This window comes from Hordeum vulgare, chromosome 6H (genome assembly GCF_904849725.1).
Source record: "Hordeum vulgare subsp. vulgare chromosome 6H, MorexV3_pseudomolecules_assembly, whole genome shotgun sequence".
NCBI lineage: Eukaryota > Viridiplantae > Streptophyta > Magnoliopsida > Poales > Poaceae > Hordeum > Hordeum vulgare.
The window spans coordinates 402,783,235-402,810,817 of NC_058523.1; the positions used below are offsets into that span (position 1 = coordinate 402,783,235).

The 27,583-nt window shown below is 44.4% G+C and overlaps 1 protein-coding gene and 1 long non-coding RNA gene across 2 annotated transcripts; both read left to right on the forward strand.

Annotated features, from left to right (window-relative positions):
* The first annotated feature begins 6,575 nt into the window (after positions 1 to 6,575).
* On the forward strand, positions 6,576 to 6,923 carry LOC123405529 (protein RADIALIS-like 3). The gene has a single exon (XM_045099183.1). The coding sequence runs from the start codon at positions 6,576 to 6,578 to the stop codon at positions 6,921 to 6,923; it is 348 nt and encodes a 115-aa protein (XP_044955118.1).
* A 2,993-nt stretch (positions 6,924 to 9,916) lies between these two features.
* LOC123402867 lies at positions 9,917 to 14,131 on the forward strand. Its single transcript, XR_006611359.1, has 3 exons — positions 9,917 to 10,261; positions 12,872 to 13,754; positions 13,862 to 14,131. It is a non-coding gene; the product is annotated as an uncharacterized LOC123402867 (long non-coding RNA).
* Positions 14,132 to 27,583: the final 13,452 nt, after the last annotated feature.

Genomic DNA, 27,583 nt, shown 5'->3' on the forward strand with positions numbered 1-27,583 from the left:
GCCTTCCCCCGCGGAGGAGGAACCCCGCCGCCTCCCCCCGAAGCCCTCCACCGCCGGAGCCAACCCTCCCCCGCCGACCAACTTCCCCTCGCCGGTGCAACACCCTCCAGCAGCAGGTAGCTACCTCCCTCTCTCTCTCTATTTGCATGCAACCCCTCCTAGCCATTAGATCCCATGCAATCCCATGCAATGGCTAGGATTAGAACACCAGTACCCCTTCGGTTTATTCCAGAAAACCATTAGATTCTTTTAGTCAGTTATGAATTAACCGACGACTTTGCTAGCCTTAGACCGTTTGCCCGAAGTCACGAAACAAACAGCCACTACAGCCAGTAGAAACTTGCCACGTGTGCCTCTCATTAGCACTAGCAGTTTTGTAACTTTCTGTCCAGATTTCAAAAACAGAAACTTTCTGTTTTGTTTTGGCCACAACTTTTTATGCCTACGTCCAATGACATTGATTCTTTTTTAAGTAGCTCACAAATTTCCTGTAGTTTTTAAAAACATATAATTTGTATATGTTTCAAATTTTTAAATATAAGTTAGAGCAGATTTAGTTTAAACACTGTTTTGCCTATTCCAGGAGTTTGAAAAATGATATTGAGTTGATTCTTTTTGCTACTGTTTTCTAGTGATAAAATACTACTGTGGTAGAAGTTTCAGAATTTTTAAAGTATTTTTACTGGTGTTTTCAACATAAACAAGTTTGTGCCATACCGGCGCACGATAAATTCTTTTGCGTAGTCTTTTGCAAATCATTGCATGTGATGTTATTTTTACTTGTGGCATGATTGAATTGCTTATGGTGTGCTTTGTGTTTGTATCGGTAGATCATCCGGAGTGCGAAGCGTGTTACTTAGAGACGCTCGAGCAGGACAACTATCATCAAGGCAAGTCATCTTTGATCATGTTATTTTACCTATGTTTTCAATGCATAGTAGATCACCTTCTTTGCCCAATTTGCATGTTGCCTAGGTACTTGGAAACTTTAGCTTAAGTTGTAGTATCATGTGGTAGGAACACGACATCCCCGATACTTGGCCCTGGGACGACAATTTCTTAATGCTATGCTTGAGTAGACGGGTTATCGGTTGAGTGTATACCACGAGTGATGTGAGGTTGATATAATAATCAAGACCGGACTAAGACAAGATTTTCAAGACCTCGGACGCAATGCAACTCTGGGTGAAGGCCGGTTGATCGGCTCCCTGGAAAACCCAGTGGATGCCCGGGATGCTGGAGAGGCCATGTCATCCTGCGGAAAGCTTCACCCAGGCTCGAAGAGACGGGCGGAGACTTCAAGACTCAAGGCTTACCTGCACAGCCACAAGTCATTATGGGCTCTGGCTTGGTTGGACAACGCGGCGACTCTGGACAGGCGGTGCTAGCAGATGTAGACGAACGGTAGGAATGGATGGGCACCAACAGGGATTCAGAGGGACCCGTTGAAAGACCATGTTTTGATCATCCGGTCTTCAAACACCCTGAAGTGCGAGGACAAACCCGGAGGCGATCAAATCTTGTGGGGAACGTGTGCAAAACTCTGCAGAGTACCCAACCTAATCGATTAGCCGTGTCCACGGTCATGGACAACTTGAGCCGAAGGCATTGAATTTCCCCTGAACTCTCGACACAACTTAATAATAATGTGGGTGTTAACAAATATTCGGGTACGAGAACTAGTTGGCGGAACCATCTCGTTAACAACAAACATAGTAGTAATATTTTGCTTTCAACCCCTTTTGTTGTAGGATAAAACTGGCTTTGTGCAAAACTTAGCTCCACCGGCCAAATATGCATGTAGAGATAGTTGATTATTATTTTACTCCCTCTCTCTGATGATTTGCCAGCATATTCAATATGCTGACCTACACGGCTGCAACGTATCATGTTGCAGAGTACTTTTCCGACCAGGAGTGAGGCTACGATTCTACGCTCAGCGACATGCCCTTGGAGTCGGATGGACTCGTCTACCTCATGCTTCCGCTTAGTCTTCGTTAGATAATCTCATGAGATGGCCTTCAGCCACTTTATTGTACTCCTTTATTGTAATAAAGTACTCTTTATGAGATTTCGATTAATAAAGCTGTGTGATTGCACTCTTGAATATATACATTATGTACTGTGTGTGTACCAGCATGATCTTGGGATGGTACGGAAACACCAGAGGCTTGACTCATTGAGTCGGGTCGCTACAGTGGACACGATGCACGACTGTGTAGTCCTACAGTTTCAGATTTTTTTTACGCAACCAAAAAGTCTCATCCCATTGATTAAGCTAATACACAATAATTATTGTATGATAGTTAAGGCGAAAAGGAGAGATGTTGTACCACACAGGAGAACGTATGTATGAACTGTATAACAGATCAAAATAAATAGCATCCATGGAAATCAAGTGAACATCCATAATTCATGGAAAATGGAGCAGCCAGAATTACGTTAAATGGTAGATCATTGTACACTAAGATAGGTTGTACAGTAAGAACTGAATAGGTTGTGTCCTAATATCTGAATATAGGTATGGCATCTATCGCACCTCGGCCACAACAGTACCTTGAAATGTGGAGTTAGGTCAACAAACTTGTACAAACAAATGCTAATCTTTGCGTCTTGCCACAAAAGTTCATATATCTTCCGTTACAACCTTGCTCCTGTGAAACCAAAAGGGCAAACATTCTTTAGGGACATCAAACACTGAAATACACAGCAGAAATTTTCTCAGCATGATTGGCAAAACAGTCATTGATTTGCCTTAGTTCACTCAAATTATTTACTGAAAACATAAAATTCTGAGGAAAGTAACTCATTGAGGATATATGTCACAACTTACTTTCAAGTTTGGATTCCTGGAACATTCTTAGTTCACTCAACTGCATTCTTAGTTCACTCAGCTGCATTCCTGGAACCCCAAGATTAGATGACTTGGCCCTTGGAAATTTACCACGTGGAACTTGAGTAGCAGATCCATTTGCTCCTTTCCTTGTGGAGCATCTCACCATAGTAGCAGAAGTGCAGAACCTCTATGGGGGAAATAAGGGAAATCAAAGAAGGTATGGCAAACCCTAATGCATTGGGAGAAGAGGGGACTTACCAGCGGGGAGAGCAACGGCAAGAAGGTATGCATCCCCAAGGCCAACGGCCCACACCACACACTCGTCCTGCACAGCACCAATTGGAACGGCGTGGCTTCCTCATCAACGGAAGCGTCATCATCCGCACAGCGGACGCAAGGGTTCGATTGGACCTTGCGCAAGGAGGGACGGGCATTCGGCTCGACGGCGAGTCATCCAGTTTTGCCGCCTCATCACCGTCACTGCCGTCGCCGCTGCCGCCACCTCGGTTTGATCTTCCTAGGGCTTGCGAGAGAGAAAGGGGTAGCGATTAGCGAACTATCGCCACGGGGTAGAGGATTCCAATCGCAGGCTAGCGGGTCTAACCCGTAATCCGAATCGACCAACATTGAGCGTTTTTCCATGGGAGCAGCTGCCCTTTAGGACATCAGGTGAGGTCATCGGACGACCAAGAACGATCGAATCACAAAATCGGACGACCCAGGAGATGGAGGCGTGAGATGGCTAATTCTTCCATTAGCCACAAATGCAACTGATCATGTTCTAGTTCTAACGCATTCGTCAAGGAACATGGTGAAGTTCATCACAGCAAAACTCTCTTACTTCGAACGGGACTCATCAACATCCAAGAAACAGACACGGAGCTAGATTTCAGGAAGTCAGTCAAACAAATCTATAAAATTAAGCATTCGTGTCATGCCTGCTGGATTTGTAAGCAATTGGTTGATCCACCAAACGGAAGAGAAAACTAACAGCATTAAAATTGCAAAAGCAAAACTAACAGCAACTGTGAATCACTCGTTGATTAGCAACAGGACGTGCGTGCGTCGTGATTCCAAGAAGAAAAGGCATGGCATACGGGATGGGGACAGTAGTACCTGAGCCACGCGGAATGAATCGGAGCAAGGCGGCGTTGGGCGTGGCCAGCACCGTCCCCGGGGATGTCGCGGAGTCGAGGGGATGAAGCCGTGCTCGTGGCGGAGGGGCCGGCGAGGAGCGTCGTGCAGGTGGTAGACTCGGCCGCTGAGGAAGAGGCGGAACCGGCGAACAGCATCGGGTAGGCGGTAGGCTCGATCACGGAGGAGGAGGCGGCGAGCGGGGCCACGGAGGTGGCGGGACCCGTCGAGGAGAAGGCGCCGGTGGGGCACCGGACCCGGCGGTGTCGGGGCCAGAGAAGGCCGCGGCGGTGGCTGCAGACCACGTCGAGGAGGTGGCTGCGGGGGAGTCCAGCGCGGCGCAGCCCATGGCGGCGAGAGGCGGGAGAGGAGAGCTTGCAGAGGAAGAAAGAGATTCTTCCCGCGAGGCTGGACTGGATCGATCTCGCGCCTATGCTGGAGTGGATCGAGCTTCATCCCCCAACCGCATCGGCTGGACTGGATGGATGCATCAGCTGCATCCATGCCCACCGCCCGTGCCGTTGCCTCGTCTGGATCCATCGATGGGCTATCATACCAGCCCATCCAAAGCCCAATCAACCACAGGCCTTCGAAAAAATTGATAGAGTAGCAGCCCCTTAGGACATGCGGCCCAAGTCGCGGTAATCAAGTGCTGAAACGATCATCTGACGGCCAGAAATGATTAAAAGCAAAATCTGACGGTCGTTATTGTTGGGAGCATGAAAGAGCTCGCTTTAGGTGCAGTTTTACTGTCCTAAATGGTAATCCTATAACTGAAGGCACATACTAATTTTATCAAAATCATAAAGAGAACGTATAATCAAGATATTCCTACAGCTGAACAATTCACAATCGAACAATATTCTTAGAGCTTCTAATCTCTAATAGTTCTCAGTTCCATATTAGCAATAACCCTTGGAGCCCCAGACTCATTATTATTCACCAAAGAAGTCAAATAAGTTTGTCCTATGTTGCCCCCATGAGAAGTGTATATCATTCAGTTGTGCGTAAAGCATTAACCAATGAGCAATCTTGATTCGCATAAACTCACAAGTTTTCTTAAGTAAGTTCATAGTAATACAAAATCTGCAATGACAACATCATGAAAATGAGCATTACAACATCTATCAAATGTGTTAAATTGACACATGCTTACACGATCAGCGTACATGTGCGCATTCTTACTTGTCTTGAAGAGCGTCAAATGAAACTCCTGCACAATGCCAACAAACAAGAACCACGAGCCACATTAAATGATTCATAAACTGAATACCATCAGCAGACTACAATGGTAGTATAAAATTAAGATGCCAAGCAAGCACTCATAAGTATTCACTGACCAAATCAAGCAACCCATTGTCAATCATGCATGGTGCTGCTGATATTCTTCAACATGCCGTACAACACATCGACCTTGCTCGTGCTAACTACATCACACACACAAATCCAACCCACACAGGTCAACTCAATTGCATTATTCCATGAAGGAGAAACAATCGTACACAATAGAAACAAAATGATGATGAATGTGGTGGAATACATATGGTCCTAGGACCCTCGAGCGCACGCGTGTGGCATGTTAATTTAACACATAATTCTAAACTTTGGAAGTTTTAGTCATATCATCTAGGAATAATAATTTGAGAATAAATACTACAGGCCTTGAAGCCAAGAGCTTATGTGTATCTGATAATCTTGTAAATTCAGGTTCTCGTAATTTCTTTTATTTTGAAGAAAACTACACATCGAGTTGTCGTAGGATACAAATGTTGATCGAAAGAAGTATGAGTCAATTTTAAAAAGTTCACAAAAGGAGATGAACTCGAAATAGTATGCAATTGTAGTAGTTAAAGAGTTAAGATAGAATATGCATATTGAGAATTTCTGTATTTTAAGAGAAAATGCATATTGAGAACGTTATTGGCGCATGCCTACTAAATGCAGATTTGCCACAAATTCGATTGAAACATTACCATTTAATCTGGTCACACATTTGAATTCCATGGGGAAACAACTTCAGTAAGTTAGGGTCACACTTTACGACAATCTCAAAACAACTTCAGAAAACTAGGGTCACATTTAGTCTGTACGAAACAACTGAAATTGTGACTTTCGAATCGATAAAATAGGAAAAAAGTGACGGGGCACTTATTATTGTGTGGTGTCAAACAACTAAACCGACTACAGGAAATGAACAAATGAAGTGCATATCAGTATGTCATGTACATGTATATCCGAAGTTTGGAACTATTGTCATGTACATAGTAATTAATCGGCAAAGAAAAAAAAGGGAAAATATGTAAGAGAGAATTCCCTATTTGACATTCTCTTAAAATTGTGTTCCTTGAGTCAAAAAAAAATGTGTTCCTTATTTGACACTAGAGAAAAATTTCTTTCCTATATGACCTCTAGTCTTATTTTTTTCCCCTATATGACACTCTAGTGCATTTTGTACACGTGAAAAGACCATTTTACCCATATGTATAATTTTTTTCCTCTTCTCACACCTTCTTCCTCATTCATCTAACCAGCAGCCAACATCCAATCGTAGTTCACGTCATAAGTTAAGGTATATAGCAGCTTAATTATCGTTCGAGCGACCTCAATGGCTTCCTTGTCAATGAGCGAGGGGTGGACGCCGAAGCAGAACAAGCTGTTCGAGCAGGTGATGGCGGTGCACGAGAGGGACACACCTGACCGCTGGCACAACATCGCCAGGGCTATCGGTGGCGGCAAGTCGGCGGACGACGTGAGGCGCTACTACGAGCTGCTCGTCCACGACGTTGCCCGTATCGAGGTCGGCAAGGTGCTCTTCCCCGCCTACCGTCCCCCATGTCCCGGCCCCGGCCACAACCCCAGCTATGAAGCCGACAGGTACACTACACAGATACACTACACGGATGGATTTAACGAAGAAGCATGTGCATATATGGTGCTTGGGGGTACCTTGTAGTATAAGCATGTGCATGGTGTCCATGTAGATATATCATATATGTGTGCATGGTGTCACATTATGTACAGGGGTAAAAATGACATTTCACGTGTACAAAATGAACTAGAGTGTCATATAGGGAAAGAAATTAAGACCATAGGTCATATAGGGAAGAACTTTTTTTCAGCGTCTAATAAGGAACAGGATTTTAAGGGAGTGTCAAATAAGGAATTCTGTCAATATGCAACATTCTTTTTGTGATATGAACTTTGAAGAAAACAAAATCTGTTTTATCATAAGTCGCTTGAGACAACAAAACCAGAGTATGACCTTTAAAGAATACTCTGGCAGCTCATTGTTTCATAGTAAATCCTGATAGAAATAGTTGCCAATACGTGTATGAAATAGCAGGATCGTCGTTCTTTTTAACATGTCGTTCTTTTTAACATCTGCCGCAGAAATGCATATAAGGAAAATAAGCTAAACCCCTAGACTTAGGCTCCGTTTGGATTATCGTTTGGACGTTGAATACCTCTGTAAAACGATACACACCTCCAAGCGTCGTATTTCTCACAGGCGAAAGTTACACGATGGCCGGTATTATACACGTGTAAACTAAATCCGGACGTAAAATCTTACACCGATTCTAAACACGCCCTTACGATGAAAATACTACAAGTGATTTTTTGTATCCAATACATCAGCGTGCACACCTGAATAAAGAAAAGGACGGGAGCACACTTTAGTTCTTGCTACCACGGCACCATGGCAGGCATGTGCGGCCACGATGTTGTGAAGAAAGTCCTGATAAGAATGATCGGGCGTAATCCTATCGTACCTAGAGAGAACGATGAGAAAAAGAAGAACGAAAGAAGAGAAAAAGTTGTCTTGCGTTGAACAAAATCGAAACTCACCCAAGGATGCAAACCTGAACATGAGCATCCAAATCATGTGGAAGCTGTAACTACAAAAATGACAATGCCAAGGAGGCGGACGTACAAGAGAAATCAAGATCGTTGATTCGGCAGTGACCAAATATCAGGATCATATATTTATCATCACAAGATCTATTGCTTCACTTGTTCTTTGACGAATCTCCAAGCAGCAACCAAAAATGGAGCTCATGCATAAACTGTGCCTCGAGACAATACCCCCCCCCCCCCCCCCCCGGTCATCCCTCTCGAGCGACTTAGGGATCCAAAATCACTGTTCTGATCCTTATTGGTAAAGTATAGCATAAAATAAACTCCGCCTGAAAGTATTTCATGATCTGGCCCTTTTTTAAAAACGTCATATTTCGTGGCGTTGTTGCTGCATGTAGAAACGTCAGTCTAGCCTAGACTGACATTTCTCCTCCACACTCAAATACCTAACTTAGCTCGCGTCTCTGACTCCTCCACACTCAAATACCTAACTTAGCTCGCGTCTCTAACAGGGCAAAAAAGGCCACAAGTAATGGCATTTTCATTGCTTACTCCAACGCCTAACTAACATGCAGCAAGCTACTCATAAGAGCAAGTACAATAAGGTACAGTCAGCAGGCTGTAAGGATTAAAATACTATATTTTTGCTGAGTTGGATGAAAGAGAAGAGGAGAGAGAAGAGAAGCGGGCTCTCCGTGAAGAGCCAGCTCTAACACGTACTCCTAGGTGCTTTGTGAGAATGAAACATGGACCATATATGAGAAAAATAGTATTCTTTTATAGCTAACTATTGTACAAACTAGCTATAAGATGGACTATAAGATGGCTTATAGCCAGCACTATTAACCATGCTCTAAGAGAGAGTGACCGCTGTAGAAGAGTACAGCTAGTCAAGCAGTACGAGTACTACTAGTACATCTAGTCAAGCTATGTAAAGAGGAGTTTGCTTCACTATGGGATGCAGTGCAAAGATGGAAAAGCAAAGCAAAGCCCATGATGGTGGACTGGACTGCCTACTGTGGCTTTAACACGTCCTCGGACCGCCCGTTTTCTTTTTCCACACGGGCAAGAGTGTCCTCCGGTCACACACTTCGAGCTGTCCGAAAAGGAAACGTCATGGTTCATGGCGTTTGACGCCTGGATAGCAACGCCAGGGCCGTGTCGTTTTTATTTGGGCTGCAACACGAACTAGCTAGGCGTGTAAATGTGGAGAAGAAACGCGATGATAGACTAGCGTTTTTACGTGTAGCAGCAACGTCACGGGCTATAGCGTTTTTAAAAGGATCAGATAGTAAAATAGTTTTGTACAAAGTTTATTTTGTGCTATAGTTTCAGATTAAGGTCAGAACAAAAAAATGTCCGACTTAAGGACAATATTAGAGCATCTCTAATAGAACCCTCAAACCCTTAAATCTAAAACCAATTTTAAGGGTTGAAAATTGCCCATTTTTGACACTTTTAAGGGTTGAAAAACAGGGGCAAAGACTAGAACCCTCAAACCCAACCCTTATAACGGAATATTCCCGGGAGGCGGGGCGGCGGCCGGGGCGCGGTGGGCGGCGAATGAGATGCGGAGGGCGGCGGGGCGCGGAGGGGCAGCGGTCGGGGCGCGGACGGGCGGCGGGGCGGCGACCGGGGCGCGGAAGGGCGGCGGGGCGGCGGCCGGGGCGCGGCGGCGGGGAGGGGGGGGGCAGCGGCCGGAGCGCGGTGGGCGGCGGCCGAGATGCGGAGGGCGGCGGGGCGACGGCCGGGGCACGGAGGGAGCGCGGGGCAGTGGCGGGGCGGCGGCGGCCGTGGCGACTTCCTCACGCGCGCGGGGAACCAACTGCCTCCCGCGCGAGGTGGAAAGTGGAGTACGGGTTGGGGGCAGTTTTCCCTCCCAACCCTTACTTCTACAGGCTGGGAAGGGGTTTGAGGGTTGGACCTCTAAATTTTTTTACGAATTTAAAAGTTTTAGTCTACGCCGTTTTTTCGATGAAAACCGTAGAAAAAACGATTATTTTTAAGGATTTGCGGGTTTGAGGACTCTACTAGGGATGCTCTTAGTAACTTTAGTTCACCTTGGATATGGAAGGAGGCTAGAAACTGGGAGCGGGTTCTCCATTTATAGAGCTACCACACCAAGCAAGCAACCCAATTGGCGGAAATGGAAGAGCAGCCGCGCCGCCAACGATGCAAGGCTGGACGCCATCCAGACCTCCCTCGGGCTCTGGAGGCCGGCGGTCAACAACCTACAGCAACAATTGTACGAGCTCCGGTCCCAGGTTGGGCGGATCGCCCTCCACCCCATGCTGGCAGCTCCAGCCGCGAATCCAGTGGTGCAAGGCGCCTCGGTCGACCCCTGCCCTGACCAAGGGCACCACGGGCCATATGGCCGTGGCGAGTTCATCGATTCCGGGGGCCGGGCATAGGGGGTGGTCACCACCCTCGAAAAGGGTACGGCTCCCTTCCAGTCACTTGTTTCGGTACCGTTTACGGGAGGGTGAGATCCGGAGGAAGGGGGGCATTATTCTCTTGATGCACAGTATCACCATTCATTACAGCATTCGCATTGGGCTCTGCCCAAAATGGATTTTCCCTTGTTTGTCGGAGAAAATCCACAGTTCTGGAGAACTAAGTGTGAAAAATACTTTGATGTGTACGGAGTAGTTCTAGATCTCTGGGTCAGGGTAGCCACACTGAACTTCACAGGCAATGCGGCTCAATGGTTGCAACTCCATGAGTCAGAGAGTGCCTCTGTCACGTGGGAGTCTCTCTGCAACGCTCTCTGTTCTAAATTTGGTAGAGAGCAGTATCAAGCTCGCCTTCGCCAGTTTAATTCTCTGAGGCAGTTGGGCTCTGTGGGGGATTATATGGTTCGGTTCGAAGAATTGATGCATCACATCCTAGCTCATAACCCGGCATTTGATCCCATATATTTCATTACACAATTCTTAGATGGTTTGAAATGTGAGATTCGCTCTCTGGTTATGTTACATCAGCCAAAAGACCTCGATTTTGCCTTTTCCTACATTGCACCAGGTGTTAGGTTGATCTCTCACCGCGTGGGCCCAACGGCCCACCGGGTCTTGATCTATGTGTCCTGATCGGGGGCGCCCAACCCATTATGATTGGTGGGTCCCTGTGACCCGCGTTATATAAAGGACGGTGGGGTGTCGGGGCACGAAATACGAGATTCGCCGCCGTGACACCCCTATCCACATACCTATCCGATCTAGGTTAAGCACGGTGCTCACGGGAAGCTTCACCTACGCTAAACCCCCTTCTCCGTCACCGCCGTCGCTACCGCACCGATGGAGACCGGTGGGAGCTCATCCAGCTCAGGACAAGGTAACACCGCGTGTTCTACCGGATCTATCTATGCCTAGAAGATCCGTGTGTTCTATCAATGGTATCATGAGCTGCTAGGCACCAGATACGTTTCGGTCAAAGAAACGAAAAAGAAAGTTTTTCCCCTCCCCGAAAGCACCGAAGATGGCCTCGGGCCTCGTCGGCAAAGTAGTGCCGCCGCAAGGCCGCGCCTGTTCCTCTCGATTCCCACACGCATCGGCAAGCTGAGGTGTGGGGAAGAAGAACCTACCTCCTCGGAGGCAAAGAACGGATCTAGATCCAAAACAAAAATAAAGAAAAATACGGATCGGATCCGGAAAAGGCAAACAAAAGGAGGGGAACATGCAAAGAAAATCAAAGATACCCCACGGGGGCTAAGGACTCCATCACCAAATCCCTCGACGGCGGTGCGCCCACCGCAAGGTGGACGCGTAGCCGGCGAGGGGGATGGAAACGGAGCTACGAAGTATAGGGCCGCTGGATCCCTCGTCCCCTCTACCACAGAAAAGAAAAGGAGCCACCGACGACCGCTCGACGGCGGCGCACCCACCGCAAGGAGTGTGTGTAGCCGGCGAGGGGACGGCCATGGTTCCGGGGACAGATGAGGGAGGCACGGCGCGCGCGGTCGAAAGGGCTCAGCCCTTGCGCCGGCGGCCGACGACCTCTCCTGCCAACGGGCGCGAAGGGGAGTGCGTTCTGGTCGCATACGAGGCGAGCGACGCGAGTGCCTCACCTCCAGTGCAACCGGCGCGGGAGGGAGGACCAAGGGCGCGCATGGAAGGAGGTCGTAGACCTCGTCGCCGGCGGCCGATGCCATTCCTAGCCATGGGTTGCTCGGAAGAGAAGGCACCGCGCCGAGAGTAAAGGAGAGAAGAGAGCGGCGGGCTGAAGGGGGCAAATGAAAGGATTAGGGTTGCAGACCGGCTCGGCTGCCCTTTTTGTTCCCCCGATCCCCGTGGGGAGCCGTTGGATCGCCTCGGACGGCTTGGATTCTCTAAGCCGACACCCTAGGCCAGGGCAAGCTTTTGGGCCAAGGAGAGGCGAGGCCTTAGGGGCCAGCCCACCACGGGCCGCAGGGGGCGCCGCCGGCCGCGCCAGGCCGCCGAGGGGGTGCCAGTGCCTGGCCGCAAGCCGGCCCAAAGGAGAAAGGCCACAGGCCAGCCCAAGTCGGCCATTTTCCTTTATTTTAAAAGGATTTTTTAGTTTCTGTCTATTTAAGGTAGATTCAAAAGTTTTTCAGGCATTTTTTCCTTATGAAAATATGTTTAGAAAATAACAAATAAAAATGTTCAAAGTTTCTGTTAATTTAGACAGAATTGTAATAATATTTTTTTGAAAAGAAAAATGAAAAGGTTTTGAAAATAAAATAGTTTTTTCAGAAAAATAAAGTTCATGATCTTTATAAAAGCATTAATAAAGTTCATGAATTTTATATTAAATGACAGAATTGTTTTCTGTAAAGTTAAAAGGCATATGAAATTTTAATTTCACGTTTTCCGTTGCTAAGTAAAATATGAAATGTGGTCATGCTATTATTCTGACCAACGTTGTTTAATAACCTGATCATGTTGCATATTGCAAAAAGATGCATTTATTTCTATCATTTGCCCAACGGTAATGTAGATTAATTTGCATAGAAAATTGTATGATTATTTTAACCAATGTTAATTAATGCATATAATTGTCTCACTGATCTCGCTTAAATTGTGATTGCAGGAGGTTTTCACCTAATGAGCTGCCTAAAGGACGTTCCTACACTCAGAGGAGATAATTACTCTAAGTGGAGGAAGAAGGTTGACATGGCTCTCTGCATTGCTGAGGTGGACTGGGTTCTGGAGGAACCACAGCCAGTTGCACCTCCATACCCAGTCAGAGATGCCGATGAGGGTGATGAGAGTTGGGCGAAAAAGTAATGGGATACTGGCAAAGAAGAGATGTCCTACTCCATATGCAACAGGTTATGGATAAATGCCAACGAGAAATGTTTGACATTTATAAAGAATACAATTGAGACCACCATTGTGGGCTCAATTGTAGAGTGCCCTATTGCAAAGGAGATGCTAAACAAGATAAAGAGTCAGTTTACTGGCTCTTCTAAGACATATGCCACCCAGTTGATCAAACAACTGGTGACAGAGAGCTACAATGGAGGTGGCCATGGCATAAGGGAGCACATCCTTAGGATGAGCAATACGACAGCCAAGCTTAAGCCCATGGATGTGGATCTGGAGATCAAACCAGCTCTCCTTGTCCACCATGGCTTCGCTGCCTAAGGAATTAGAGACCTTTGTTGTGAACTACAACATGCAACCCGAGACATGGGACATAGAAAAGGTCATTGCCATGTGTTCACATGAAGAGGAGAGAATCAAAACTTCACATGGTGGTTCCTTGAACTATGTGAAGGAAAAGAAAAAGGTTTTCCAACCCAACAAAGGTTCTCCCTCAAAGCCATAGGGCAAAGCTCAAGGCAAAGCTCCCGCTCATTATCAGCAAAAGCCTATAACAGTAGACAAGGACACTTGTATGTACTGTCAAGAGAAAGGCCACTATAAGAAGAACTGCCCTGCCTGGCTAAAGGCCTTCATGTCAAAGACAGGTAACGATATTGTTTCCTTTGTAAATGAATCTTTGTATTTAAAGTTTTTAAAATCTACTTCGTGGATTGACTCAGGAGCAATTGTTCATGTTGCAAACTCTTTACAGGGGTTCAGTTTGACGAGGACCATGTGCTAAAAAGAAAGAAGTATTGAAGTCGCAAATGGTGTCCAAGCAAAAGTTGAAGCTATAGGTGACGTCTCCTTGGAGCTAACCGAAGGATTCAAGCTTTTTCTTAGAGATGTACTATTCGTGCCTTCATGTAATAGGAACTTAATAAGTGTTTCATGCTTAGACAAAGACAATTATCAATGTTTTTTTGGACATGGTAAATGTACCATTTGGTACAATAATGATTATGTAGGCGATGCCTTCCTCCATAATGAGCCTTATTTGTTATCAATTCGTGACAAAGTGAATTATGCAAATAATGTGAATGTGCAAAGTTCTTCGTCGAACAACGAACAAAAGAAAAGAAAGAGAACTCACGACTCCTCGAAATTATGGCACTCTTGATTGGGCCATATTTCCAAGGGGAGAATAGAAAGATTAATCAAAAGAGAAATTCTTCCAAAGTTGGAGTTCTCTGACATAGAACAATGCGTAGATTGCATTAAAGGAAAAATATGTAAAACAGATAAAGAAAGGTGCAAACCGAAGCACAGGAACACTGGAAATTATCCACACTGATATTTGTGGACCGTTTCCGGTGAAAAGTGTGGACGGTTATGATTCGTTCATAACATTCACACACGATTACTCCCGCTTCGGTTACATTTATCCAATCAAAGAAAGATATGAGGCATTGGATAAATTCAAGATATTCAAAGCTGAATTTGAAAATCAGTTTGACAAAAAGATAAAGATAGTGAGGTCAGACCGTGGGGGGAGTACTACGGTCGACACACGCCATATGGCCAAGTCCCTGGACCATTTGCAAAGTTCTTGCAGGAGACTGGCATTGTTGCCCAGTATTCAATTCCAGGCGAGCCTCAGCAAAATGGAGTAGCTGAAAGGCGTAACCGTACCCTCATGGATATGGTGCGCAGCATGATGAGCTACTCCGACATGCCATTGGGATTATGGATGGAGGCGCTTAAAACCGCCATTCACATTCTCAACAGAGTACCAAGCAAGTCGGTGCCCAAAACACCACACGAGCTATGGACAGGAAGAGTGCCATCCCTGCAACACTTCAGGGTGTGGGGAAGTCCAGCTGAGGCCAAAATGTTTAATCCAAACGTAGAAAAGTTACATCCAAAGATAGTGAGTTGCCATTTCATTGGCTACCCTGACAGATCAAAGGGTTTTCGTTTCTACTGTCCAGACAGATACACAAAGTTTGTAAAAACGAGACATGATGTCTTCCTAGAGGACGAAATGATGAGGGGGAGCTTGGTAGCTCGGAAAACAGACCTTGAGGAGAAAAGGGTGCATGCACCCATTCCGATGATTCAAGAGCCATTTTTCTCGCTACCCGCTGTGACTCCAACGATGACAACTATGGGAGAAGACCCGGAACCTGTCCTTGAGGAGCCGACTGAACCTGTTGTTGATCATGAAAGGGAAGTGCAACAAGAAATAGTAGAAAGTGTGCCAGACAATGAGGCACTTAGAAGGTCTAATAGAACAAGAAGACCTGCTATTTCTACTAAATATAAAGTCTATAACACGGAAATGGTTCATATGGAAGGTGATCCCACCACATATGAAGAAGCCATTAAAAGCCCTCACTCATCAAAATGGCTAGAGGCAATGGAAGATGAGATGAAATCGATGAGTTCCAATAATGTTTGGACTTAGAGATTATTCCCAAAGGAGCAAAGACAGTAGGCTGCAAATGGGTTTACAAAAAAATATGACTCTAATGGGAATATAGAAAAGTATAAAGCCCGACTTGCGGCAAAAGGATTTACACAAAGAGAAGGGATAGACTACAATGATCCTTTTTCTCCAGTCTCTTGTAAGGATTCCTTCAGAATCATAATGGCACTAGTTGCTCATTTTGATTTAGAGCTGCATCAAATGCATGTAAAGACGACATTTCTAAACGGAGATTTAGAAGAAGATGTCTACATGAAACAACCCAAGGGTTTTATCATGGAAGGCAAGGAAGATATGGGATGCCGCCTAAAGAAATCCATTTATGGGCTAAGGCAAGCCTCTAGACAGTGGTACATAAAGTTTAATGATACTATTAAAAGGTTTGGATTTCAAGAAAGTGTTGAGGATAACTGCATTTATGCAAAGTTTAAACATGAGAAATATATTTTCCTAATCTTGTATGTGGATGATATCTTGCTTGCAAGCAATGGTATTAGTCTACTACAAGAGACAAAGAAGTTTTTATCCTCAAACTTCGACATGAATGACCTTGGTGATGCATCATATGTTTTGAGCATTGAAATTCACCGAGACAGGAAAAATGGAGTGTTAGGACTATCACAGAAAGCATATTTATAGAAAGTTCTCAAAAAGTATAATATGCATAAGTGTAAAGCCAAACCTGCTCCAATAGTCAAGGGCCATAGTTTTGGGAATCACCAATGTACCAAGAATAAGTACGAGCTCGATGAAATGAAAACAGTACCGTATACTTCGGCTGTTGGAAGTTTACAGTATGCACAAGTGTGCACACGCCCTGACTTAGCGTTTATCACTGGGGTACTCGGTACATATCAAGAAAATCTAAGCCAAGAGCACTGGAAGATGGCAAAGAAAGCTTTGCGTTATGTGCAAGGCACAAAAGAAATCATCCTAACATACAGGAAATCTGAGTCCCTAGAGATAAAAGGGTACTCAGAAGAAAATTTTGCGGGAGATAGAGATGATAGAAAATCCACTTCTGGGTACGTGTTCACTCTCGCAGGGGGAGCTATTTCATGGAAAATCTCCAAACAGATCATAGTTTCATCATCCATGATGCAAGCAGAGTTCATAGCATGTTTTGAAGCCACCAGGCAGGTGATATGGCTAAAGAAATTTATACCCGACTTGAAAGTGGTAGATTGTATTCACAAGCCACTAAAGATATACTGTGACAACCAGCCCACAGTATTTTATGCTCACAACAAAAAGTTGAGTAATGCTTCCAAGACAATAGATATAAAGTATTATGTTGTGAAAGAGAAAATCCAGGATCAAACTATAGTCTCGAGCATATGAGTACGAAGTATATGCTTGCGGATCCGCTAACGAAAGGCTTACCACCCAGTGTGTTCAAGGAACACTTAGCCGGCATGGGTTTGATGGAAAGCCTATGCTTCCTAGATCACAAGAGGCCCAAAAGTAAATGAATTTGTTTCAAAACAAAAGTGTGTTGTAGCTGTATGATTCTATCGACAATTAAGCTGTGACGATGAGACATGCTCTACATGCCTATATGTGATGGAAGAAATAAAATAGAAAGTAAAAAGTCAAAAGTAAAAGTTGAGATCAAGGGGGATAATGTTAGGTTGATCTCTCACCGCGTGGGCCCAACGGCCCACCGGGTCTTGATCTATGCGCCCTAATCGGGGACGCCCAACCCATTATGGTCGGTGGGCCCCTGTGACCGCGCTATATAAAGGATGGTGGGGTGTCGGGGTACGAACTACGAGATTCACCGCCGTCACACCCCTACCCACATATCTATCCAATCTAGGTTAAGCATGGTGCTCACGGAAGCTCCACCTACGCTAATCCCCCTTCTCCATCACCGCCGTCGCTACCGCACCGATGGAGACCGGTGGGAGCTCATCCAGCTCAAGACACGGCAACACCGCGTGTTCTACCGGATCTATCTATGCCTAGAGGATCCATGTGTTCTATCAGGAGGAACTAATGGAGGCCCTGCTAAGACGTGAGTACAGGCATCAGGACGCGGGTAATCATCGGCTTCCAGCACCGCGCCCTCTCTTGGCGATTGGTGCACCACCGGGGTGTCCCATGCTGCCAAGGCCACCGACGGCTGCTGAAGCTCGTAGAGTCGTGGATGCTGCACATCCACCTGATCAGGTGATCGAGGCAGAGGAGATGACAAGGTAGCAACTCTCCGTAACTACCGTCGTGCTCGAGGGTTGTGTTTCAAGTGTGGCGAAAGGTGGGGCCAATGACACCAATGTGGACCTACAGTTCAACTTCATGTTGTTGAGGAGTTGTTGGAGGTGTTGCAGGCCGAACAAGGAGCTCAGGTAGACCAAGAACCAGACTCTAATGATGATGTGCTCATGTGCATTTCCAAGGTTGCCACCACGCACTAGTAGAAAAAGGGTCTTTCGGCCGAGGGCAGAAAGACCATTAGTCCTGGTTCGGTTTGCCGGGGCATTGGTCCCGGTTCGGTTCACCTCACTAGTCCCGGTTCGGGGAAAAACCCAGGACTAAAGATCCAGCGACTCCCACATGGCGTGCCGCGGATCATTAGTCTCGGTTTGTGGCACGAACCGGGACTAAAGGGTAGGCTATTAGTCCTTGTTTTAGACAAATACCGGGACTAAAGTTCTGCCTATATATACCGTCGCCCCTGCCCACACTCTCCTCTGTTTTTTGGCTGAAGTGTGCCCATGCCATGCCACCCTTGCCACTCTAGTTCATGCACTTGACGTGTTCGATGAAATGCCCGAGCCACACTAGTTAAGCTTTCTCCTCTCCAAACTCGACCTCCAAAATCCATTTTCCTCAATATTTGTCTACGTTTGGCCGTGCACCAACTCCACAAGTGTTTTAAAAGGTTAGCTACTTCATCCTTTCATTTGTCACTGCTAGTTTAGCTCATTTGAAATGCTCAAATTAACTTCTTAGAGTCTGCACATGTGTAGGGTGTCGTCCTGTGCCCGTCCTCACCGTTGTCGATCGCCCCGCGCCGATCTCGTCGTGAGCACCACCGTGGTGAGCCTCTTGTTCTTGTCTTCTTTTTAAAAGAAACAAATTCTTACTTGTATGATTTAGATACATACTTGTATACATTACTTACTTTCATTATTTTTTGTTATTATATAGTACGATGGTTTTGGTATCCGCCTCCATCGGTCCTCGTCGTGTCTATGATTCGGATGTGGTATATATTATTATTTATAACTACTTTTTTTATTTATTGTTTATGACAATTATGACGACCAACGTGACATATATTTTTTAATCTAGGGGGTATGTGAACCGGAAATTCCAACCCACATAGAAATTCTTCTCGAGAAATTAAATTTGGTGGAAAAAGAAAACAAATACTTGAAGAAAAAATTGAAAATAATTGAGCACAAAATATGGAACCGGAGTTGCATGTCACCGATGTCATCGATGATCGCAAGATGAAGATCGATGCGATGTTGTTGAAGATGGATGCACAGCGCTTGAAGATGGATGCAATGCGCTCGAAGATGGATGAAATGCGCTTGAAGATTAGGAATATTCGAAAATATGCCATTGATAAATAGGCTTGGTATCATTATGTTGTTGGGTCAATTGTTACCTTAGTTGCGATTTTGATCGCATTTTTTGTTGCATTTAAATGTTCTACATAGTTGTATGTTGTTTTATGAGAGAACTTTATGTATTTATTTTTGCAATAATAATGTTTGATCACTACTGAGCTTTGGTTTTAATGTGATGATGAACTTGTATTAATTTGGTCATTTCTTTATTCATGATGTTTTGCAATGGATTTTTGATAAAGTTAATTTCATAATAGAGATGAACCGCTAATGGATGTACAGTGACCGGCTCACTTTGGAGTACATTATGAACCGGGACTAATTAATGCCCGAGTCACACTAAAGTTCACATGAATGGTATCCTCGACCGAGGTTAGCAACCTTCTTCATGTGTAATTGATACAAAAATATTGCATTTGTCAATGTACGGTGGTCATTTCACTATTCATGTATGATGCCAGATTGATGCACAGAAGCGATGGATGTACGGCGAACGATGCGATTCCGGATTTATTGCAGGCCTGCATAAATTTATCGACGTGGCTCAGGCAAACAAAGTGGATAATTTTATGCCTTGCCCATGTGTTGCTTGTCGAAACGGGAAGGGGTACTCTAGCTCGAAAGTCATTCATCTCCACTTGCTTCAGAGAGGTTTCATGCCCACATATTATTGTTGGACCATGCAAGGAGAAAGAGCGGTTACGATGGAAGACAATGAAGAAGAATATGATGATGACAACTATCATGTGTTCACTGAAGAACACGGTGATACTACAATGGAAGACAGTGAAGAAGAAGGAGGTGAAGAACAACCGGCATCAGATGAGCCCGCTAATAGTCTTGGTCGGGTCATTTCTAATGCAAAAGGAGAATGCGATACAGAAAAGGAGAAGCTGAAGTTGGAGGCCATGCTAAAGGATCATAAAAAGTTGTTGTACCCAAATTGCGAAGATGGCAGCACAAAGCTCGGTACCACACTGGAACTGTTGAAATGGAAGGCAAAAACTGGTTTATCTGACAAGGGATTTGAGAAGTTACTGAAAATATTGAAGCTGAAGCTTCCAAAGGATAACGAATTGCTCGAGACTACGTACGAAGCAAAGAAGGGTATCTGCCCTCTTGGATTAGATGTGAAGAAGATACATGCATGCATTAATGACTACATCATGTACCGCGGTGAGAAGTACGAGAATATGGATAAATGCCCGGTATGCACTGCAAGTCGGTACAAGATCAGACAGGATGACCCTGGTGATATTGAGCGAGATGACGAGCCCCCCAGGAAGAAGGTTCCTGCTAAGTTTATGTGGTATGCTCCTATAATACCACAGTTGAAACGTCTGTTCAGAAACAATGAGCATGCCAAGTTGATGCGATGGCACAAAGACGAGCGTAAGAAAGACGGGAAAAAGTTGAGACACCTCGTAGATGGGTCGCAGTGGAGGAAAATCGAGAGGGAGTGGCCGAAGTTTGCAGATGACCCAAGGAACTTATGGCTTGGTCTAAGTACAGACGACATGAATCCTTTTGGGGAGCAGAGCTGCAGTCACAGCACCTAGCCCGTGACTCTATGTATCTACAACCTTCCTCCTTGGTTGTGCATGAAGCGGAAGTTCATTATGATGCCAGTGCTCATCCAAGGACCGAAGCAACCCGGCAACGACATTGATGTGTACCTAAGGCCATTAGTTGATGAACTTTTGCAGTTGTGGGCCAAACCAGATGTACGTGTGTGCGATGAGCACAAACAGCAGGAATTTGACCTGCTCTTAGTAACATTTTAGGACAGTCAAACGAGGGATTGGCCTGCTCTTAGTATTGTTGTTCGTAACCATCAATGATTGTCCTGCTCTTAGTAACATTTCAGGAGACTCAAACAAGGGATACAATGCATGCACGCATTGTTTAGATAAGACTAAAGGTACATATTTGGAAAAATCTAAGAAGGTTGTCTACCTGGGGTGTCGTCAATTTCTGCCGACCAATCATCCCGTAAGAAAGAAAGGCAAGCATTTCAATGGTGAGGCAGATTGCCTAAAGAAGCCCAACCTCCCTACTGGTGATGAGTTATTAGCTATGGTCAAAGATTTGGATCAAATTGTAATCTTTGGAAAGGGTCCTGGTGGTCAATCTGTTTCGAAAGACGACGTTACCGCACACGTGCCCATGTGGAAAAAGAAATCTTTATTTTGGGAGCTACCCTATTGTAAACACCTAGAGGTCCGGTCTTCAATCGACGTGATGCACGTGACGAAGAATCTTTGCGTGAACCTGCTAGGCTTCCTGGGCGTGTATGGGAAGACAAAAGATACAACAGAAGCACGGGAGGAGCAGCAACATATGAAAGACCCATATGACAAGAAGACTGATAAAGGCCGTCAATACTTAAGAAGCTACACTCTTAGCAAAGCAGAGAAGGAAATATTTTTTGAATGTCTGAGCAGTATGAAGGTCCCCGCTGGCTTCTCGTCTAATATAAAGGGAATAATAAATATGGTAGAGAAAAAAATTCCAGAACCTGAAGTCTCATGATTTCCACGTGATTATGACGCAGTTGCTTCCGGTTGCATCGAGGGGGCTTCTATCGGAAAATGTTCGATTACCCATTGTGAATCTATGTGCATTCCTCAATGCAATATCTCAAAAGGTAATCGATCGAGAACGTATGGAAAGGATACAGAAGGATGTGGTCCAATGTCTTGTCAGTTTTGAGTTGGTGTTCCCTCCGTCCTTCTTCAATATTACGACGCATCTCCTGGTTCACCTAGTCGACGAGATTTCCATTATCGGTCCTGTATTTCTACACAATATGTTTCCCTTCGAGAGGTTCATGGGAGTCTTAAAGAAATATGTTCATAACCGTGCTAGGCCAGAAGGAAGCATCTCCAAGGGCTATGGAACAGAGGAGGTCATTGGGTTCTGTGTAGACTTTCTTCCTGACCTTAAGCCGATTGGTATTCCTGAATCGCGACATGAGGGGAGACTGAGTGGAAAAGGCACACTAGGAAAGAAAGCAGTGATATGTAGGGACGGGCATTCTTTCACTCAAGCACACTACATAGTTCTAAAAAGTTCCACCTTCGTGGCTTCGTATATCGAGGAGCACAAGAATTTTGTACGCTTCGAGTTCCCGGGGAAGGCTATCTCCTGGATTAAAGAAAAACACATGGATACTTTCGGCAGTTGATTGCGAGCACGTCTCACGAATGACAACACTGTTGGAGATCAACTCTAATTGTTGGCTGAGTCACCTTCTTCGACTGTATTACATTTCCAAGGGTACGAGATAAACGGGAATACTATTTACACGAACGCCCAAGATAAAAAGATCACCAACCAAAACAGTGGTGTCCGCTATGATGCGACAGACGATAATGGGAAAAAGGACACATGCTATGGTTACATAGAGGATATATGGGAACTTGACTGCGGACCTACTTTGAAGGTCCCTTTGTTTCGGTGTAGTTGGGTGAACATGAATGGAGAAGGGGTAAAGGTATACCAGTTGTACGGAATGACAACAATTGATATCAAGAATCTTGGTTACAGATACGAGCCATTCGTCCTATCCAATGATGTGGCTCAGGTTTTCTACGCGAAAGACATGTCCTCCAGACCGAAAAAAGAAAAAAAAATAAGCAAATGAATATATGAGACGATGAGCCAAAGCGTCACATAGTTCTTTCAGGGAAAAGAAACATCATGGGGATCGAGAACAAGACATACATGTCAACAGATTATAATAAGTTTGATGAAATTCCGCCCTTCATAGTGAGAATTGACCCAAGCATCCCGTTAAATAATGAAGATGCTCCATGGTTACGGCCAAAGAGATCGTAAGCAAGGGATTGAAATATAAATATATGTAATGTATTAAACTTTATGTGATGTGTACAAATGTATTAAACTTTATGTGATGTGTACTACTATATTAAACTTTATGTGATGTGTACTAATGTATTAAACTTAGAGAGAGATTGTCCGTTTTGTACACGAAGTGCATCCAATTTTTGTCGTAACCCTCTCAACCTTTTATCACATGCTATGTGGGTGAAATGATGATACCATGCCAACTTTCATCATTTTCAGAGTTCATTTGTAGTGCTTTTCAATTACACGGTCAACTAGCTCAAAAAAATAAGTAAATGCACAAAAAATATCAAATGAATTCAGAAGTTGTTGAAAATTTGTGATGTGCTTTTTAAAGGTGCATTTTGAACACACAAAAAGTATGGAGTTCAAATAAGTTCAAAAAATGAAATCCCTTTGTAACAAATGAGTTATCGTTCGAAACTCTGATACCTCGAGAGAGATTGTCCGTTTTGTACACGAAGTGCATCCAGTTTTTGTCGTAACCCTCTCAACTTTTATCACATGCTATGTGGGTGAAATGATGATACCATGCCAACTTTCAACATTTTCAGAGTTCATTTGTAGTGCTTTTCGATTTTAGGGTCAACTAGCTAAAAAAATAAGTAAATGCATGAAAAATATCAAATGAAGTCAAAAAATTTTGAAAATTTGTGATGTGCCTTTGAATGGTGCATTTTGAGCACACAAAAATTATGGAGTTAAACAAGTTCAAAAAATGAAATCCCTTTATAACAGATGAGTTATCGGTCGAAACCCTCATACTTCGAGAGAGATTGTCCTTTTTGTACACGAAGTGCATCAAGTTTTTTTCGTAATCCTCTCAACCTTTTATCACATGTTATGTGTGTGAAATGATGATGCCATGCTAACTTTCAACATTTTCAGAGTTCATTTGTAGTGCTTTTCAATTTCAGGGTCAACTAGCTAAAAAAATAAGTAAATGCATGAAAAATATCAAATGAAGTCAGAAATTGTTGCAATTTTGTGATGTTCCTTTGAATGGTGCATTTTGAACACACAAAAAGTATGGAGTTCAAATAAGTTCAAAAAAATGAAATCCCTTTGTAACAGATGAGTTATCGTTCGAAACCCTCATACTTCGAGAGAGATTATCCGTTTTGTACACGAAGTGCATCCAATTTTTTTCGTAACCCTCTCAACCTTTTATCACATGCTATGTGGGTGAAATGATGATACCATGCCAACTTTCAATATTTTCATAGTTCATTTTAGTGCTTTTTAATTTCAGGGTCAATTAGCTAAAAATAAATAAGTAAATGCATGAAAAATATCAAATGAAGTTAGAAATTGTTGGACATTTGTGTTGTGCCTTTGAATGATGCATTTTGAACACACAAAAAGTATGGAGTTCAAATAAGTTCAAAAAAATGAAATCCCTTTGTAAGAGATGAGTTATCGTTCAAAACCGTGATACTTCGAGAGAGAATGTCCGTTTTGTACATGAAGTGCATCCAATTTTTTTCTTAACCCTCTCAACTTTTTATCAGATGCTATGTGGGTAAAATTATGATACCATGCCAACTTTGAACATTTTCAGAGTTCATTTGTAGTGCTTTTCAATTTCAGGGTCAACTAGCTAAAAAAATAAGTAAATGCACGAAACATATGAAATGAAGTCAGAAATTGTTGAAAATTTGTGATGCGCCTTTGAATGGTGCATTTTGAACACACACAAAGTATGGAGTTCAAATAAGTTCAAAAAATGAAATCCCTTTGTAGCAGATGAGTTATCGTTTGAAACCCTGATACTTCGAGAGAGATTGTTTGTTTTGTACACGAAATGCATCCAGTTTTTGTCGTAACCCTCTCAACTTTTTATCACATGCTATGTGGGTGAAATGATGATACCATGCCAACTTTCAACATTTTGAGAGTTCATTTATAGGGCTTTTCAATTTCGGGGTCAATTAGCTAAAAAAATAAGTAAATGCATGAAAAATATCAAATGAAGTCGTAAATTGTTGAAAATTTGTGGTGTGCCTTTGAATGGTGCATCTTAAACACACAAAAAGTATGGAGTTCAAATAAGTTCAAAAATGAAATCCCTTTGTAACATATGAGTTATCGTTCGAAACCCTGATACTTCGAGAGAGATTGTCCGTTTTATACATGAAGTGCATCCATTTTTTTGTCGTAACCCTCTCAACTTTTTATCACATGCTATGTGGGTGAAATGATGATAGCATGCCAACTTTCAACATTTTCAGAGTTCATTTGTAGTGCTTTTCAATTTCAGGGTCAACTAGCTCAAAAAAAATAAGTATATGCACGAAAAATATCAAATGAAGTCAGAAATTGTTGAAAATTTGTGAAGTGCCTTTGAATGGTGCATTTTGAACACACAAAAAGTATGGAGTTCAAATAAGTTGAAAAAAGGAAATCCCTTTGTTAAAATCTTAAATAGAAAACAAAAATAAAAGAGAAAAATTATTAAAGTAAAAAAATGCCGCCTATTGGGCCATCACGGCCTGCATACGACTAGAAACCCTACCCGACAAGTGGGCCAGGATGCAGGCCCACGAGCCCAATATAGGCCCAACAGGCGACGAGAGGACAGATAGGCCCGAAGGCCTGCTTTAGAGAGGAGCTCGATGCAGTTGTTGTGGCGGGGCTTATAAACCAGTGTCAGCGCCCCTCGCTCGGCTAGGTGGGACTAAACATATCGCGCAGCCAGCCGAGGGGCTTTAGCCCCGGGTCATGGCTAGAACCGGGACTAAAGACCCCCCCCCTTTAGTCCCGGGTCTGGCCCCGACTTGGGGCTAAAGCCTCTCGCCTTCCCGCCTCCTCGCCTGCCGAAAACTACCTTTAGCCCCGGGTCGTGGGAAGAACCGGGACTAAAGGGTGGTCTTTAGTCCCGGTTCTTCCCACGGCCCGGGGCTAAAGCCCGTCCTATATAAGCGGGACTTCAATTTTTCCAACCCCCACCATCGCCAGTTTCATTTTCTTCCTCCTCGCTCTCGTGTGTGCACCGCACGCGACGATGAGCTCGACGCTGCCGGGCTGCCCCGACGTCAGCCTCGCTGTCGCCGACGCCCGTCGTCCTCCTCGCTGGCATCGGATCTCCGCGCGGGCCTCTTCTCCCCTGAGGTGAGCCACCGGCCCTCTTCTCCCTCTCCTCGTGAGGCCGCGGCCGACGAGCTCGACCGCGCGCCATTGCCGCCATGGCCGCCCTCCCCGAGCCCATCCCCCACCTAGCCACCACCGCAGATGCCCGATCCATCTCCGGCGTAGGAGCCCCGCCGCGCCCCGTCCATCTCCAACGTTCGAGCCGCCGGGGCCGTACGCACACACACACACACACGTACACGTACACACACACTCTCTGAAACACTCTGAAAAAATTAGGGTTAAGAAATAAAATTAGTTAATTAGACAGTAAAACAAAAAATTAGGATTATTGTTTTAGGTAATTAAGTGTTCATATTGTTTTAGTTAATTAAGTGTTCATATTGTTTTTGGTAATTAAGTGTTTCATATTGTTTTAGTTAATTTAGTTGTTTTAGTTGTCTAGTTTTTTTTGCAAAAGTTTGATGAGAATTTTTACATTTGCAAAAGTTTGTTATGTATTTGCAACTTTGGGTGTCCATTGCTCGCGCCTCAGTAGTACGACGGCTCTTTGTTGACTGATCAGTCGTTGTTATTCGATGTATTACATGTATTTGAGAGATGTATTATTTATTTATTCCAGATCATATATTCGATAATATTAAGTGGATTATTCGATGATGCATTAATTAAGTGGATTATTCGATGTATATAGTTTTAGTTGTTAGTTAATTTAGTTTTTTATGTTTAATTAATTTGTAGATACTATGGATCCATACGGTAGAGACGAATATCAGGAAGACGTGATGCATGGTGTCATCCGCGGGGATGATATTTTAGTTGGCGATGTCGATGTCACCAATCAGTTTCTGAACGAGTCCGGCGAGGGAGATGAGTCTCTCAACACACAAGGTAGAAGCTCCGGTGAGGTAGACGCCCATGCCTCGGGCGAGGGAGGAATCGGCGGCTCCAATGAGGAAGAAGCCGACGAGGGAGAAGCCGACCGCTCCGTCGAGGTGCATATATATATTAATAAATTAATCCTCTGCTATATGTATACATATATTAACGCTCTTTATTTTAGCCCTCCGGATCGAGCAAAACTTCAGTACGTATGAAACGAGGCCCAACCAAGAAGCTGGATGACGGTGAGAGGTACAGGATCGAAACAGACTCACATGCCGGGAAACCAATTGCTCCCGCAGATGTAAAGCAGAAGTTTGTGAAGGCATGCAGACTTGTTGTTAGGGACCACATCCCTATCACCATTCGAGAATGGATTAAGCCAAGGGATCAGGAAGGAGTCTCATATGTCGGCACAGCAGCCAAAGAAAACCTTTGGAGAAAGCTCATGCTTAATTTCACCATGCTGGCGCCAGAGGTGGATCCAGATGAGGAGGAGCCAAATGAGGAGGAAATGAATATGCGAAAAGAGGCCCTAGAGAAAAAAGTTAAGGAGTGGGCTCTTAAGAAGATGGCCGATCTA